The 18,168-nt window shown below is 40.9% G+C and overlaps 1 protein-coding gene across 14 annotated transcripts in view; it reads left to right on the forward strand.

The window, feature by feature from the left end:
* The window catches only part of LOC110990503 (uncharacterized), a 234,114-nt gene that overhangs the window by 66,768 nt on the left and 149,178 nt on the right, over positions 1-18,168 (forward strand). For 13 of the 14 annotated variants that reach the window (XR_015425229.1, XM_087136873.1, XM_087136866.1 and 10 more), the window contains 2 exons: positions 2,992-3,104; positions 12,069-12,116. Coding sequence is in view for 12 of the 14 variants with exons in the window: in XM_087136873.1 (XP_086992999.1) it covers positions 2,992-3,104; positions 12,069-12,116 (161 nt within the window). In the remaining 2 variants the exon portion in view is untranslated. Of the gene's footprint in view, positions 1-2,991; positions 3,105-12,068; positions 12,117-12,634; positions 12,884-18,168 lie in introns of those variants that run through there. The other variant, XM_087136870.1, reaches the window with a different exon arrangement.

The following is an 18,168-nucleotide window of genomic DNA, read 5'->3' on the forward strand; positions in this document are numbered from 1 at the left end:
CGTGGCAAACTTCTGAACAAGATGGTCAATGACTGGGCGCACTTTGAAGAGGCGGTCAGCGCAGTCCTCCGGCATGGCGGTGTTGTCGTTGAAGTGCAGGGACTGTCGGATGGCAAGGAAACGATCTCGGGGCATGACAGACGGGAATAGGCTCATCTTCAGTAGTGGGTCGGTGGACCAGAAGCTATGAAGGGTGTGGTGCTTCGCAATGCCCGTCATTATGCAAAGGCCCAGAAGGGTCTTCAGTTCTCAATTTTCAGATCAGTCCATGATCGCACGTGCGTTAATGTCGTAGTGGAAGAACTGGACTCTCCGGATATAACTTCAGCCATGTTGTCTGTGCTCTGATGACAATATAGCCGCGGCGATTTTATTCTCAAGCAGTGGGGGCCAAGCCCTGTCAGTCAACGTGGCAAGGGCCAGCAGTGCACGGGCCGGGTCATTCGTGGGGCACAAGTGCATAAAGAGCTCGCACAGCCCGTGCTTTGTCTTCAGTGCAGTGTAGTGATAATCCGCTGCGAGTGCCTGGCAGTGCAAAAACTAGTGCTCTACACAAACAATACACATATTATCTCCACTAATAGCCAGCGCTCTGCACTGAAAGAATACAGGGATTGATTGGCAGTGTCCGGCAGCTCGCAGCAGCTCTCAATGTATTACAGGATTTTATGAGTTTGTCACCCAGCTATAAAATAAAGACCCAATTCTCCGGCCCCAGGAACCCATTATTGCCTATGAGCAATTTATTTACCTCCGATGATGGCCTAAATGTTTTCACTGACAGCAATAAACTTTTTAAAAAATGCCCAGCAACTCATTTTTTTTTTAAATGAAGTGCCAATTTCGGAAACCCTGGCCATGAATATAAGGCCTATGTCTCCGGTACTGGAGCCTCCTGCGGCAAGTTGTTAATTTTATTCACCTTAATCCTCAAGTTTCTTTGAGGTGACTCTCAGTAAGCTTCATTCTTTAATTAATACAGCAAGTGCTTGAGTCAATGTAAACAGTGGATGACAAATCAACTGGGATTCCAGCCCCCCACGGGATTTCATCTCAACTTGAATCCCACTTTTTTACTTGCAAGTGGGATCTCACCTCAACTGGAATCTCTCTATATAAATGTATTTGCCTTGAAGTGGGATCCTACTTTGAATTGGGATCTCACTTTTTTACTTTCAACTGGGATCTCACTTTTTGCTTACAACTGTGATCCCTCCTCAACTGGAATCCCACTACAATCCCAACTGGAAATGGGATCCCACTTCCATCCCACTTTTCATCCCACTGCAATCCCAGTGGGATAGACGTATACCACTGGGATCTGAGTGGGATCCCACTTTCATCCCAGCAGGGGTCGAAATTAGCAGTAGTCCGCTAACTCGAGGCTAGTGGTTTTAGTGGGAGGACTAGTAGTTCCTATTTGTCGGTAGTCCGGCGGGCTAGTGCCTTTTTTAGTGGGAGCATGAAAAGAAATACACACCGTAAATGTAACACCATGCCGTGCAGTGGTATTTTGATTGCAGATACATGTACATGTACATTTGTACAGCCTACCGTTACACTGTAGACACAACGGGTTCTTTCCATACACAACACGGCCCATGCATACATGTATTCATGTCGAGCTGATACTCTACACAGGTAGGCCAGCCACATGAAATTGTACGCATCATACAAGTGTACGTGTGGATTTCACGGTACCCCATACACTTCAATGATATATTGTGCAACGAGAAAAAACGTTTTCAATTGGGCTATCGTGAAAATAATCCAGCATTTTGTCCAATCAGCCTGCGTGTTAGAAGCAATAACAATAGTCTTTCCAGCACGTAAGATTGATTTCTACTGGCTGTTACTGAAAAGAATGAAACGATTCGGCCAATCGCATTGTGCGTTAGAAACAATACAATTTTCCGAGCGCACATGGATCGATACCGTCTTTTCGGATTTGAGCAGTTTACGAAACGATTTGAGTGCCAAATATCCAAAACTTAATTATTTTAGTTTTAGTGATTTCTAATCCTTCCTCTGCTAACGCAAGTATGACAAAAAATTGTGAATGTATGCTGTTTCGGGTTACTTTTAATGTGAAAATCCTATATTGGCTTGCAAAAACTGAAAAAGTGACCGTTGCTAGTCTGGGGACTAGAATCGTGGAAAGTAGCAGTGTTCGTCTCCTGGGGCCTGCTGGAGAGTAACATAAAATGTGGAATAGCAAATATAAGGCATATTAAACCATACTTATATACATGTAAATAAAAAGAATCCTGTGTTGTTTTACTGTACTTACACCAAGGCCTATTAGCATTTTTGTAGGACTACTGAAAAACTCAAAGGACTGGTAAAACAATGACATTATTAAGTCCTGTGGGCTACCATAGAAAACCAAGTTAATTTCGACCCCTGTCCTAGTCACTTTTTTTCTGGGGTCGGCCTCCAATTCCCCCTTCAGTGGCAGACGAACCACCACCCCCAAGTGATCAGCTGGAGGCTGGACCACTACTTTACTAAAAATCATTTTTTTAATAAAAATAAACCTTTCTCTTTTCCTGGGGAGCTGTCTTAATTAACACTTACATTTGAAAAGAATGGCTTTGTGATCACTTATGCCAGAAGTAATGTCAACATAAAAGACACTAGAAGGTTTGGTGGAATATAACAGATTAAAAATATTGCTAGATGTGTCGGATGTTTTGGTTGGCTCATTAACATGCTGAAATAAAAAGTTGCATTCAGATAATGAAACGTTGTTGAACGGCAATTTGGATTTGTCCTTGGGACTCGGTAACCTTCATCCCAATGCAAATTTGGTAAATTCTTATTTAGTGATGCAAAAGACTTATTAATAGTCAACATTTGTTCTGATTTCCTATTAGTTGATCTAACAGGATGGCGTGTGGTTTTGTAGAATATTGCCATGCACTTGTGTATGGGGCTTCATTGAGCACACAATACTCAGACTAAATATGTTTCTGCATTTTTTGTTGACAGGTTTGAGTACTCTGATGTCCAGAAGGAATTAGTTCTGTTTGGAATTGCTGATGACCACTCCTTCATGTCCTCAGCTACAGTCAAAGCACAGTTTGCTCCAGACAGACCCATCTGTAAGTCTTGGTCTCAGAAATAAATATGGTAATGTCAAACACCACTGCTTTGGTCCAGGAGTGGTCATAATGGCCAGTTATTAAGCTTCAGATGTATGTTCATGTACCTGCTTCAACAGTTGCATACTCCTGATCACCAATCTGATTCCTATGGGTATGATCTTGCTACACTATGTTAGTTCTCAACATACGTCACAGGGTCTTAACCCCTGGTATGAAATACCCCGTTATTTTGGGAGATTTAAGGTAGGATTGTAGTCAATATGTTTACACGCGACACAGATTTACACGTGCGTTACATGCATGGGTGGTCACAAGTGTGTAGCTTTTGAAATACGTGCACAGTGGTTTAAAACCATATTTGACCCAGACATCAGTAGATATCAGGACAATGAGAGGTCCAAATTCCTAAAAACTATATCAAACATGTTTGAACATCATCTCCAAATACAGAAAACTAGGTTGAACACATTTTAACCGGAGAATTCACTGAAATGGTCAAAAATGGGAGCAAAATCTGAAAGAGGGCGCTACTTATGTACAGCGCACTCTTTGGCTGTGTTTGCATAAACGTTTGCACTGTTTGTTCTGCTGTACCGCTGCGGTATCAAAACAATCTTTGTTGTTGATTTTGGGGTTAAATAAACGAAGGTTTCAGTGATTTGTTCAAGCATTTTTATGGGTGCTTTTTTATTTTATGTATGTTGGTTTCTTACCCCAATTTAAAAGCCAGTCAGATTCTGAAATAAATAGTTGAGTTTACAGTTTGCCAATTATGTCTTCATGAAATTAATGGAATACCTGTTGGAGTTCATTTTGCCTTATCGAAGGAAGTGATTAAACAGCTTGATTTGATTTTATTTATTCACTATTTCACAAAATGATATTACAAAAAACAAATCAAAGAAAAGCCAACTCAAAGATTCACAAAAGTGAAAATAGGAGGGATAACACCAAAAAAGTTACATTAACTTATTTCCGTTGCGGAAATCATCTGTAAATAGCCTCATGCCAACATCAACAGTTTTTCTCTTATGTTATATAAAATAAAGTAACTGAGTTTGGAATACTCCATTTTCCACGGCTTCTACTCCCAACTCATCTAATATCGTGTCTGTTTTGCGAGGTCCCACTTCATCTAGGGGATTAACTCTCGGGTGAGTATGAACATCAGCTTCAGCCGTTTTGGACAAGCTTCTGCAACCATAATTGATGATGCGTCATTGGTTTTGGAGATGGCGCTTTCTCACAAATTAAAAATTATTCATCAGAGAACATTTCTTGAATGCTAAGGGGACAGTGATTTGTTCAATTTCATACATTTCTCCCTCAGTGCTTTTAGTTGCTTGGAAATGAGTTACGATAAAGCCATCAATGTCTGCTCTACATCACATTGACGGCTCAAGTACTGTCTGTTTGTTTTGGCGGTTTTTTGACCTGACAAAAATCAGGCCAAGATGAAAGTACCTGTGTTTCTGGCTTCCTCTGAGAAAACACGTCTGGCTGGCTAAAACAGTGTTTACCCTTTTCTCTCTGCTCGCATACTGTGCTCCATCCTGGTCAATTTTACAGAAAAAATAAAACTTTGTTCGTTTGTAATTTGTGGGCAAGACTTTTCCTCTACAATACATCTCACATTCCATGCAACCAGAGGCAAGATATTCTTATTTCATCGCAGATTGGTGAATAAAGCACAACTAAAGAGATTTCACTTCGTCGAAAATGTAAAGTCTTGCTTTGGCACTTCAATATTCATTGCGATGACATTGTGCAAACCATGAGGGATCGGAGAGAAATATGTACGAGCACGTGTTGCTGAATTGCATGGACTTTTCATGTCAACAGAGGGCACTTGTTCGCGTGTGATCGGCAATATTTCTAGTGAAAACATCAATCGAAATTTTGTCTGTAACATGTGTAAGGGGCATTTCCGCGAATTTACAGAGATTTTACCATGACAAGGGATATTTACTCATTTGATATGTTACAAATTTATGGCACTCTACCATGGGTACAAGAAGGTACTCTTCAAAATGTCTTATCGTAAATATTTTTCAGCAGATGTATTTCGTGCTATTTTAGTTGACTTTTTTGAATGTTATGTTACCATATCATCTAAGAATCGACCCACATCACACTCTACACCATTGGAAGGGGTACATCTAGGCAACATAAAAAAAACAATATTTTATATTTAAACGAAGTTTTAGTTGCCTCAGCAGATATTTTACATTGAAACGAAATGTCAATCTTTTATTTCTACTCATGTTAGCTAGAAACAGAACAAAAAAAAATTTTAAAATAAAAGTTTTTTACACTTAAAACTTGATTTTCAGACTCTAATGAAGAGGTTTTTGTTGAAAATTGAAAAACAAAAATCAGACCGAATGTCTCGGTCATAAACCACTGTAATGTGTACATATATTTGAGTGTATGTGTATGTATATTCATCCTGAGTAGCTAGTCAGCGTCATTTTAACATTGTATAAGACTAGGGCAGGGGTTTCAAAATAAGCCAGCAACCAGCAAGTTTGACCAGCTGCTTGAACTTTTGCGCCAGCTACTTTTTTCCAGTCATGAAAAAATCCTTTCCTGAGCTTTGGAATTAGGAAAATAAATTGTTTTTCGTAAAATATTTGTTCACAAAAATATCCTAATCCATAGGTCCCAATTTTATTGGGACTCGTTGCATAGCTTCGTGAATTCGAAGTACAAAAGGTCTACACAGCTCAGTGGCTATGGACCGTCAATAATGTACGTGTACTGACTCAACTGCATGAAGTGCATAACTGGTGTACTTGTTCACACAGATGAAGCCCTGACGACAAAAACCCCTCACAATATTTGCGTACTGGAATCCATTTGCATACTGTACATTGGCTACTGTGTGCGTGGCCCCTAATATCTGGCTGTATCATAGGCAGTGCACAGTGCATAAGACATATACTCAGGAGCTGGCAAATTGCCAAGCACGTGATGCTGAGAGCAGATCCCATTGTATGGAATACCAAAAGGGACAAATGTTTAAAATGATCTGTGCTTTTTTCGTGACAACAATAATGTCAGTTGTATTGTAAATGTCTGATTGGATTGAAACATTGCAGATAGTTAGGAAGGGAAGGTTAAAAACTGAGATTGAACTCATATGATGATAATGTCATATGAGGAGTCACGTGACATTAAACGTGCATCCCTTAAAGTTCTTTATCTCCTGAAGTGCATGACCGATTGGGTTGAAACTTGGTAGATATTTAGAAAGGGAAGGGCATCAGATAAACAATCACCTGATTTCATAATGACATAATCAGGAGGCAAGTCACGTGACATGAAAGACGCACTCTTTTAAACATTATATCTTGTGAAGTGCATGTTTAATTGGGTTCAACCCTTTGAGATATCTTGAATGGGGATAGCTTCACAAGAACATTGACCTGATGTGTTGATGATGTCACATGACATTTAAGATGCACCTTTTCAGTCCTATATCTCGTGAAGTCTACTACCTGCAACCTACGCAAACTACTAATACATCTGTAGTATTTCCTGTTCCATTACTTCCATGCCCTTTTCAGTCTTGCACAGGTGGCAGGCTGACCGTATACATGTATTTACCTTTTTGGCCGAGGTGGCGCTGTTGTCTTGATATACCGGGTAAATATATTTTTGTTGTGCCAGAATAAAGTGAGTGTTAATTTATTCACTTTTCCTGTATATACTCTGTGATTCGCCCTAAATTGTGGCATCCTTGTTTATTAATATTATTATTATCGAGAGCAGTTGTCTCATTATTCTCTGATTTGATTTTTTTTTCATATCGCCAGATATTTCGGCATTTCTTGTCCTCCATGTTTGGATACTTATTATTGATTTTCTTATCTCCGGAATTTTGGTGGTTCTTTTTTCTTGACATTCTGAATATTTGCCTTCTGGCTACCTGAATATTTCAGCGTTTTTTTTTTTTTTTTCAATTCTTTACGTTTTCTCTATATTAGATAATCAAGTATCTGAAGAGAAGTTAGAGTAGCGTTCACCCCACTTCGAGTATTTGCCTGCCTGCAGGCCAGGGATTGCTTAATTAGCAGGGACAGTGGTGTTGGTTTCAGTCTTTGCTAATTTAGGGAATAGGACAGTGCATGGTTAACTATTCCCTCCTTTTGACCCGTTAGGGGTTTGCCATTTGCGGGAGCGCTCAGGCAGCTCAAAGCTCAGTATGGCGTAACAGACCTCGGTTTTGCCGTAGCTCAGGGATTTCTACGGTCAGCTGGTCTCACCCTATGGGCCTCTTCAAGCATTGAGCAATGTGTCTGGCCTGCCTCAGCTCCCCTATGTTTGGAGCACATATGAGTGCACCCCCTTTATGCAGACAGCTCGGGGCATGACTTGGCACCCTGCTGTTGGCTTGGCTTCCCGGTGTTGGTTTGCTGTCGCCTGCAGGGGTTTTCTGGTGGGCACGTCTCACTCTACAGTCGGCTTCGAGTATCAAGCAACGTGTCCGGCCCATTCACTCGTCTGTACCGTGGGAACGTGTCCCTTTCACCATCCCTTACACAATCCCTTACACCGTCCCTTATACCAATGACAAGGGGCTGATCTTGGCGCATTACTGTGGTAGTTTGCTGCGTGAGAGAATGCTGTTTGGCCAGTTATTTGTGGACTCTTTCCCTTGTGCAGCACATTACTTGCACGTGGTTGCTGCCTAATCTTAACCACTTTAGCAGTGAATTTTCAATTCCTCTACGTCAAGTCTGACGGGCGTGACCCACCTTTCTTGCATATTGTTCTTTGTCCTTTGCGGTTGGTTGGTTTTGGACAATGGCTTTTCCCCAACCACTGTGTCTAACAAGACGACTGCTACGGCCCGTTCCCATAGATACAAACCAAGTTTCAGTGTCTGGGCCTGCTCTAGCCTCTCCGGCCCGCTCTTCACCTGGGGACACCAAGCCTGCCAGCTTATTACGATGTCGTGAATTTCAGTTTCCCCCTATTGCTGATCCCTTTCCACAGGGTGTGGTATCCGCTGGTTTTTCTCCGGCTTCGGCACAGCGGGAGGATAAACCCACAGCCCCGTCTTCTGTGCAGGATTCTTCTCAATTAACAAAAACAGGGTGGAAGTGCAAATCTCCTAGCCACTCTATGTCTTTCGTCCACCCTTCCAAGAAGAAAAAAGTCAAGAAATCGTCGGGATCTCTGTCTACCAAAGATACACTGCGAGCTCTGATGGTTATTCAGCATTATACTCATCCTCCATACACAACACATCCGGATCCGGATCCTTATTCCCTGCCCCCAGCCCGTTCTGTGTCTCATAAAGGGCAACGGGATCTTCTTTTGTCTCTTTTGTCTTCTCAGTCAGCATCTGTTGAGGCACGTTCCCTTGATCTCTCTGCTGGTCCTGACCCTGAGCCTGTTTCGGTAAATTATCTGTGTCCTTTGGAGTCCCGCCTTCGTCTGCCCCATTGGGAAATGATTCAGGTCTTATGACTTGCATCTCCTGCTCCTCCTGCGGAAGACCACAGTTGCCCCTCGTTCAAGTGTCGCACACCGGGGTCATCTTTATCCTCTCATCCTCTCTTTCCTGAGCTTCCTATGGACCATGTATGGATGGAAGCCATGGATAAGCTCACAAAGGCCAAGATGTGGTATTACGGCTTGTACTTCAACTTTCCACCAGGCGATTTTGTTATGATGTTACCAGATGTTATGATGATGTCATAAGCTGACAAGTCACACAACATTAAAGGTTCACCTCTTGAAGCACTACATGTCCTGAATTAAATGTCCAATCGAGTTTAAACCTTATATGTAGCTACAAAGAGATGAAAATTGGCATCATATGAAGATACTATAGTGAAAGCTATTTTTTTATTGAACCTTTGGACCAAAATAACTCGCAACTGCCGAGTTGAAATAAAGACTAGCCTGCTGCCGCCAAGGCCTAATCAAAATTAAACAAGTACTGCCCATTACTTGCTGGGCTTAAAAATTAAATATTACCGTCAAACTGTAGACTGGGTAGCCATGATAGCTTCTCGGCTACGTGGACCCGTCAGCTGTGAGGGGCAAACGCCACCGAGCCAGTTTCCAAACCCCACCCCAACCCCCCAGGATGAAACTCCAACGTTTGGACCTCATTGCCAAGTTGTGAGAAGACAGTGTGTGTTGTCCATGCTAGGCCTTTTTGCATTTGCTACGCTCCAACGGTTACAGAGAATAGGCTATGTCTCACCGCTGCAGTCTGGCTTTTTACTTACAACCATCTGGCCGCATTCTTGGACCAAAGAAACTAAATGAAGAAATTCACTACAATACGATGCTAAAGATTTCATGGTGAAGGGTCCGTCTCAAGCTTGATGCAGCTGGACAAAGTACAGCAGTAGGACTATATAAAATTCGTGTCGCATACATCTATACACACCTGTGTCACAGCATTCAAAGGCCATGTACAATGCACTCAAGCCAAAGACCTATGAAGTCTTTACCTTCGTAATCTGTTCCTTTTGTAGTCCATTTGTGCACGCCGCCTACTGCATGTAAATCTAAAGACACCTCAAAGCGCTATCTGAGGCTTCTTGTGTTGGGAGCACAATGCTACACTAAACCATTCACAGCACTTGCAGCATCAACCCCATTCCTTTATCAACGTGGCAGTATATGATGAATACACCTGCGACAGGAACAAATACTCATGTGACATCATGTTACCAAGAGGAGTCGCGCGACACTTCAGTTTTCACTTCAACACTAGTTCCCATTTCCTATTCACTTTAAGATACTCGTTGATGGGGCCATTGCGGAACCTGTGTATGTGCAACGTTCACCGTGAGCCGCATCAGGTCAGAGCACGCAGTCATTACAGAAAAAGTACGGTCAAAGATTGGTTCTTTTTTTAAGCCAATCGTGTTGACGGGGAGGAACGGCCAAAAGTAATTCAAACAGCCACCATTAATTATTTGCAATAAATAAGTCCTTTCTTTGTTTACATGAGCAAATACTCTGATTGTTTAGTATTTATTTTCTTTGAAGTTCAGTAACATGTAGAATTATCTCAAGTCAAACTGTGTTTCATTTTACTGAAGTTCAACAAAAGTTTTCCACAAGTGTGAATTCTTATGAACAAGTCAAGTATAACAGTCTTTTTGCCTGCTTAACTCTTATTTTAGTTTACATGTATCCCACATAAACATTTATTTATATGTATTATTTTTTATGTCATTGTTTTGTCTTACTTTATATTTACAAGACAAAGCAAAATTTTTTGTCAGCGTCATTTGTTTCAACTGGGCTCAAATGGTTACTTGATCAAAGAATTTACTCCATGTCAAAATAACTTTATTACATGGACATGTGTCCACTTTACATAAAAGAAGCAGAATCATTTATTTTGCCAATGCGTTAATGTGTTCATATTAATGTGTTAATGTTTGAAAAGAAGTGAATTATGCATAAGAAAAAGCAGTGGTCATTCAATAAAATTTTGCAAAAAGTCCATTGAATCAGTTTCATTTTGCCAGTTAAAAAAGCAACTGAAAAGCTTAAGAAATACTCTAGAATGCACCAGAGAGCATGTAGAATTCAAAATTTTCCAGGGATCTTAAGCAGGCCTCGAACCCCACGCCATGGCTTTGCAATTGTCAGTGAACCAACACAAATGCCCCACACATTTTGGAAAATGCTGGGGAGAACCCTGGTCAAAATGTATACCATGTAATACAGTGCATGTATGTTTGCAGCCTGTACATGTACTGCATAAAGCACATTACAAGGGTGATAGCTATGGCCTAGGCTCTTTACCGTGATATTGCCAGGCCAAATTGGTTTAAGATGAGTGTAAATATAGCGCGTCAGGTGTGGCAGATTCACTCAGTACCAAACTTAAGCAATGTTGTGCCATTGTCATTTTGGACAATGATAATTAGTAAACCCTCTCAAGCTAAAGGGCTTACCATGCTGAATACAGTCTGCTGAGCCAAATTGTGCAAACACTGCGTCTGCCATGCCGAACTTAAAAAAAAATCAATCTACATTTATGTCAGTTCAGCATGACTGTAAAACGGGCAGTAGCATGTCGTTTAGGCTAGGCATATATTGCACATGTACATGTATTTAGGGCCTGGTGTTTGAATCTGGATCTCGATCAGTTTTCGCAACGCTGGTTCGCTCCATCCACTGGTGGTTTTAGTGTCAGTGAACCAACAACGGATCACTGATTGTGATCCGTAACAAACAGGCCCTTGGCTCCTTTGTAACTTGGTTCCAAAGTTAACAGCCCTATATAAATAGGAACACATATTCTACAACACTTAGCTCCACAGAATCCAAATGAGTTTATTAATTTAATTGAAGCTAGCCGAAATGTTGCCCTTGATTTTAACGTACATTATGTTCAGGTGTTTAATATATTTATTTATTCGTTTCAGCTTTTACAAATATGAATTTTAAAATTCTTTGAGGTAACATTCAAAGCTGCAAAACGACAAATGTAACTCCAGACCAGAGAACAGATGAGATCTGTAGAATTAACAACATCATAAACTCCAAAGCAAAGCAGCTACACAACCCCCCCCCCAAAAAAACGGGGAACTATGAGAGGAATATGAGCATCATAGCAAGACAAGCGAAACGTTAGATGTTAAAAATAAAAATGCACACAATAAACCCTGACTCATATGCCGATGCACAGGGTTTTTGGCTTTTTGTTTTTTTTTGTATTTCTTTTTGAGCCTGAATTAGTATCCAGCAAATTAAATCATTTCAAAGCACATTTTACATGTACAGTATGTTATCAACATGTATGCAAAGTCATGTAAACCATAAGTTAAGATTTCGAGGGAATTGCATCCAAATAAAAAATGGCACAGTCCATATTATAGAGGGCACTTTGGGGGGTTAGTGACGGCAAGTGTTCTCATGAAAAGAGTATGAAATACATTTACAGTAGCTGTGACTATTTTTCTTGTTTTGTAGCTAAAAGAAAGACAGTAAAGAACAAGAAATACACAGGAACGTCCTCAGGTAAGTGTAAAAATAATAATACGGCATGCTTGTTTTAACCCTTACTGTTACCTTACCCATTTTTGTTTTTCAGAATCAAGGTTCTCAAAATGAACTGACATGAAAATATGGCAGGCCAAATTAAAAGAATTTTAAAGAAGATTTTAAAGAAAGAAGGTTTGGCTAGGTCACTCTGACTAACCCTGTTTTCCAGAACACATAGGGCAAGTTCGATCAAGGACCATAGTTAACCATAGTTTGACTATCTCTGATCAGATGCTTACTAGTTGACAATGGTTAGACTAGTCTAGTCAAATATTCGTGACCAGCCTACCAAGGTTGGTCGCGTCATTGGTTGCCGTAAACCACTTTTAATACCACAGTGCAGGGAGGACCAGTTCACAGAAAAATGAGTGTAAACGACCATTTTCACTGTAATATTTTTTTGTTTTGCCCTTCCTGCAGCCACTATTTGTCCCCTTCAGCCTAAAGACCTGACAATGGTTGACTAGAATCATTCGCACTTCAACTTCACTGCACATGCACCCACCCTCCTCAGGCACCTTGTCTCACAGATAACCAGCTTCCTGTCGGTGGGTTTTGCCAAGGACCATGTCCGGCAATGAGAGTTTACAGGAAGCTGGTGTTGATCGGTGTTGCTTTGGTGCTCATCATAGGAGTAGTGGGATGATGTGAAAGAGCAGTGAGTTGGTAGCTGACTTCATTTGCTTTTTGGCAGGATGTCTTGATCCCTTCGTCCAGTTTTCCATCAACTGTCTCAGTTCAAGGTAGAAATTAAAAGACACAGTCCTACCGTGTACATGTATTTCTTGAACTGAAACAGTGTTTGCCCTGTTGGCCAAGCTACATCAAACACAACGTGGTCTATTGCGTGCGATACTGCATTTCTTAAGCGCTATGTACATGTACATGTACACTGTACATGCATCCTTCTGGCGATGACGTCATCCTATCAGCCTGGGTGTGCGAATGGCCCAAAGGGGTTTTTTTGTGGGCGGGAAATACGGAAGCTTTTCATTCATTTTGTGGTCACAATTAATGTGGTAAACATTGAATTTATAATGTTTTAGAAATGGTTACGTATTTATTGTTATTTTGAAATACTTCACGCAAACCAAATGGTTGGCTATTTCTTAAACCCTTTAATCCTCTCCCGTCCATCAGCAGTCACACATTTTAACCATGTTTTAAAGGTGTGGAAATGGTGTGCTAAAAACCGCAGTGTCCCATTAGGTGCATCCACTTTTTACCTAATGAAAGAGCAGTTTGGAGGGGAATGTCAATCATCTTCCTTAGTTCCACAAGTTGGAATATGTTAATTTGTATCTTAAGGGCATGTTACAACAACCTAAATACAACATTTTCTGCAGAAATTTGTGGACCTCAAGATCGGGACGCTGTTTTTGTTTTCAGTTCTCACTTGAGAGATGTTATTAACTATATGAATAATTCAATATAAGGCTCAAACAAAGCTGTTGATAGGCTCCCTCGGAAAGTCAAGGGAAAAACAGTGAAAAACACAAACAAAACCAAAATATCCAAGACCTTCCTGCGATAATTTGTGTGGTGATAGCGACCTCTAAAAGTGTACATGTGTGGTTCGTGTGCAGGATAACTTCTGGAAGATCTTGAAACCAAGACTACTGAAGCACGAGCTTGTAGCAAAAATATTCAGCTGCTCTCGAAAGTTGATTTTATCTGATCTGTTTCTTGTGTTTATTTCTTTGTACCATTGAGTATTTGGAGGCATGTTTTGTGCTCGTAAAAACTCAGAACAAACCTGGTAAATGTTTGAATAGGCATCATATTTTCATGGTGTGACTTATTTTACTGTCTGCAGTCTGACAGACGATTCAGACAGCTTTCTGCCCTCCGACACTGATCAGTATCTTGTCTTGTTCAAACTTAACTGCAAATCAGCCAGCCAGTCAGTGGCAAGTTGGTGACATGCTAATTCAAATTCACATTGTGCTGGCCAATACACGGAAGATCAGGTGCATCATGAGGTTGCTAATTATAAGCTTGCTTGTTGTGTTCCATCCGTGGATCTGCTGGTTTGTAAAGGGCTCAATGGTTTGGCAGGGATTTGCTTGCTCTCCGTGATTCCGTGAAATGTTTGCGTCCTGAAGCACATGGGATGACACCTGAAGACTAATACTTTCAGGTATAGGATAGGCCTACAAAGTGCTGAGTGTCAATCAGTGGTGATTAAAAGTTATTTAGTATACTGTTGGGGATTAGGGCAGGGCAGCCTATTAAGGGGATATTTTCACCACACACAAAGGAATTCATTTGGCCTTTGGCATTATACTCCACAAAACTGACTGCAAAGGGTGATTCCCAAAAGATCCCTGTTTTAACCAAATAGCTGGCCTTGCCATTGGAGCATAATAATCACAAAACTCCTTACCAGTTTCCAAAAACAACTCTTTTTTAACCCTGTGTTGTTGGTACCCCTAGTTTAACCGAAAATGAACATGGTTAAGTTGAGTGATCAGACGGCATACACAAGTTTTAACCAAGAAACTGCATTTTAACCGAGTAGAAATTCATTGTGGCAAATCTCATTGGCCCCCACGCCCAAGCCCTCTCTCAATGTTAGGTCTTAATATGCAGTCTGCACTCCAGCTTGAGATGACAACATTGACTGGAGGAGTGGGGGACCTGGAAAGGGTATGCCTATTGACATGTGTCCCGACAATTTTGTCCAGCATTGAAGTACATGTGCAATGTTCCAGGATTTTAGGGTACATTTTCCCTACATGGCTGAGAAGTAATATGCCTCTGTTGGTGTTGTAGTCCTTTTTGCTGCCCTTTTCTTCCATATTGGCACCAAAATAACAAATAACACTTTACCACTCCTCCAGTACTTTTTCCTCTTCCCATGCCTTTTAGAAGGTGGTGGTGAGCCACTAGATCCCTGTCTCACTGCAGCTTCTGCAGCTTCTGCTGCCTTGCCTTTTTGACCTGTCTTGACAGCCTATCATACTTCACTCACTAGAATCGTTGGTTTGGAGTGGTCTGGGTATTGTGGGATGAACTGTACCGGGGAGTCAAATACACCTGATGTTTTCAGAAGATCTTGAAAGTAGTTCCAGTGCTAGACCATAGGATGACAAAGGAAAAGAGGTCTATTTTTTTAGATCCATTGGTTCCCATCACCGGACCACACAAAACTTCATACATGGAGGGTTTCAAGTGTGCTGAATCTGAATATGCCCTTTGCCAAGCTGTAAACTGGCACATTTTTATGATATTTCACCACTTGCTGCTGGGGGGGATTTTTCTTGAGCAGGACAACATGCCGGGTCCTTTTCAAGATTTTCCGTTTTCAAAATTCTTTTAAAAATTCACCATTTCCTTTAACCCTAACCCCGCTAGGAGGTATGTAAAATCGCATTGAAATTGGTATACTGTTTCAAAGCAAGGCTGGATTATCTCCACTATTGAGAGTTAACCACTACCAGCCAGGGACTCCGAAATTGGAGCCGTATGGTTTATATGCGTGGCCGGGGTCTGCGAACTCGGACAAAGGAAACAGGGCCCTGGAACAAAAGACCGTACTCTGAACAAAAGACCAGGCTGCTGGGCATTATCGGCATTTTTCACTCTCAAAAGTGGTGATAATCCAGCGTTATTTTGAAACTGTGTACCAGGGTTTGGGGCATTGAGAGCAAGCGGATTACCACCGGGGACAAAAGCATTCCACCACCGCAGCGATGAGCCACACAGCACCGCTGCACGCTAATGTGGCCCCTATTGAAAAGAGGACAGTAGTGCACTGAACCAGGTTCGTGAACAAAAGACAGTTGTATAACACCACACAATCTCCCCGACTCTGCATGTAACATTGTATAAGCCTATGAACTCAAAAACGGGTCTCCCGGCAGGAAGTGGCTAATATTTATGTAATATTTATGTGTTAATCATATTTAATAGCAATAACTGTGGAGCACATACTGTCAAAAACAAAGTTCTAAAGTTTCCCCCAAGACAGAGTTTTAGAACACGCACTTAGTTTCAACTTTTAACAAGGGATCTCAGGAGACAGTAATAAGGTGGGCGGCGTTCAACAATACACCCCCCCCCATTTCATCTTAATTAAAAAAAGGAATTGAAGGGTTATGAGCTCAGTTTCATTTCATTTGGTACGAAGTAATCGATAACCTGCGCCACTTATGATTTGCTCAGTATAACAGGGATAGAACATTTTTCAGGGGTGTGATTTGTCCGGATTTTTCCGGATTTCCGTAATTTCTGTGAGACTATCCGGAATTTCTGTGAGACTTTCCGGATTTCCGTATTGTCTATGCTTTCAATATGTAACACAATGACTACAATATTTGGTGCAAAACTAAGCGAAAGACTTGTACAAGTTTAGGTGTATAGCATGTGCTTTTGCGTTGTTACTCCCCCTGGAAATGTGCCAGATACATAGGTAATAGTACATTGAACGTTGCATTTGAAAGTTAACGTTGCGAAAAGGAATGGGAAAAAAAGTGAAAGGAATTCGCATTTCACATTTTGACCACAACTTTTCCCCCCGCGCATTTGCAGTGAATCGGATGCGAAAGGGGCGAACGAAGTGCAAAAAAAATTGCAAAAATCGTGCAAAAACGGTGTGAATCTTTTGTAAACACGGCGTGAAACATTTGCGAAAACATTGAGAAAAAAAACAGTGTGCGAAAACTGTGCGAAAATTTTGCGAAAGTGGTGCAAAAGGTTCCGAAAATCATGCAGAAACTTGCGAAAACTGGCACAGTTGTTTTCTCGGATTACCATAAATAAACACTCGATAATGTTGGAGAATAAATGTTTAAAAAGTTTTCTGGATGTTCAGTGATTAAACGGGAGTCCCCAAGTCACGAAGCCACGAAGCACATGAAATGTATGTATTACAACAAACTTAACTTGCTCTGCTGTGGCGACATGTGTTATTTGCCCACTTTTTATTTATTCTTGTGGTGTAGTTTGGCACTCAAAAAAATCAACAATGAAATACTACATGTAGTATTTTGTCACTGAAAGGTTTCTTTCGATCAACAAATAAAATCAACTTCTTAAATTGTGCGTGTATCTTCATGTAGCAAATCTCGTCTTTTCACCAATTGCGTTCGTTGTGACATATCGGGTCTGTTTTGGGTTGGGTTTCTGATGACACCTTACTTTCTGTGGTCACATGGTTATTGGAAAAAGTCAGCGATTGGACTGTCCATGATTTGGCATACAGTAGCAGTCAGGATGTCGCAGTAGGTGTAGATGCCGTTTGTGCTTCGCAATGCGGTGCGGCATGCACGAGGTCCCGTGTCGGTTTTTGAAGAGATTTGGTAGTATCTTTTGATCGGTCTCACAAAAACGTCGAGATAACCGGATACAAGGCATTTATTCCGAAATCACGGTACATACATCTGCCAATACATGTAAACCTATTTCAAAAATATGACAACATGTGGATACATGTACATGTGCACATATGCGGTGCACATGTTGAGCATCCATCCAACTTCCAAGCCAGCTTTGATTTTGCCCGTTGCATTGTATTTTGCTCCATACCGAGAAACATACTGCGAATAATGCTGTCTTCCTCAAGTAATCTGAATATTCCTGAGAATTGAAGTACTTTACTCTCAGACTGATTTTCCTACACTTTCCATGTTCAGAGATGCGCATGTTTGAAACCACAGAGGACAAAAAAAGATAAGCTTGCAAAATTATTTCCCCACTACCAGAGAAAATCTGTGAAAATCTTTTCCCACTTGTAAGAAAAAATGTGAAAATCTTTTCTCACTTATGGGAAAATCTGTGAATTTTTTTTTCACATTTATGGGAAAAAGCGTGAAAATCTTTTCCCACTTGGGGGAAATCTGTGAAAATATTTTCCCACTTTTGGCACACTTTTTCACAATTTGTGAAATGAAAAGAAATTCCCTGGGAAGAGAAAAAATGTGAAATTTTTTTTCCATTTTGGTGTAAACTTTCAATCGTAATGTATTGATTGACCCAGGCCAGCGGTATGATCGTTGTGTGTACATGTACTGTATGCACTGTACGT

Source organism: Acanthaster planci, linkage group LG05 (assembly GCF_054643075.1).
Source record: "Acanthaster planci isolate LZ-2023a linkage group LG05, COTS_SCS, whole genome shotgun sequence".
Taxonomy (NCBI): Eukaryota; Metazoa; Echinodermata; class Asteroidea; order Valvatida; family Acanthasteridae; genus Acanthaster; species Acanthaster planci.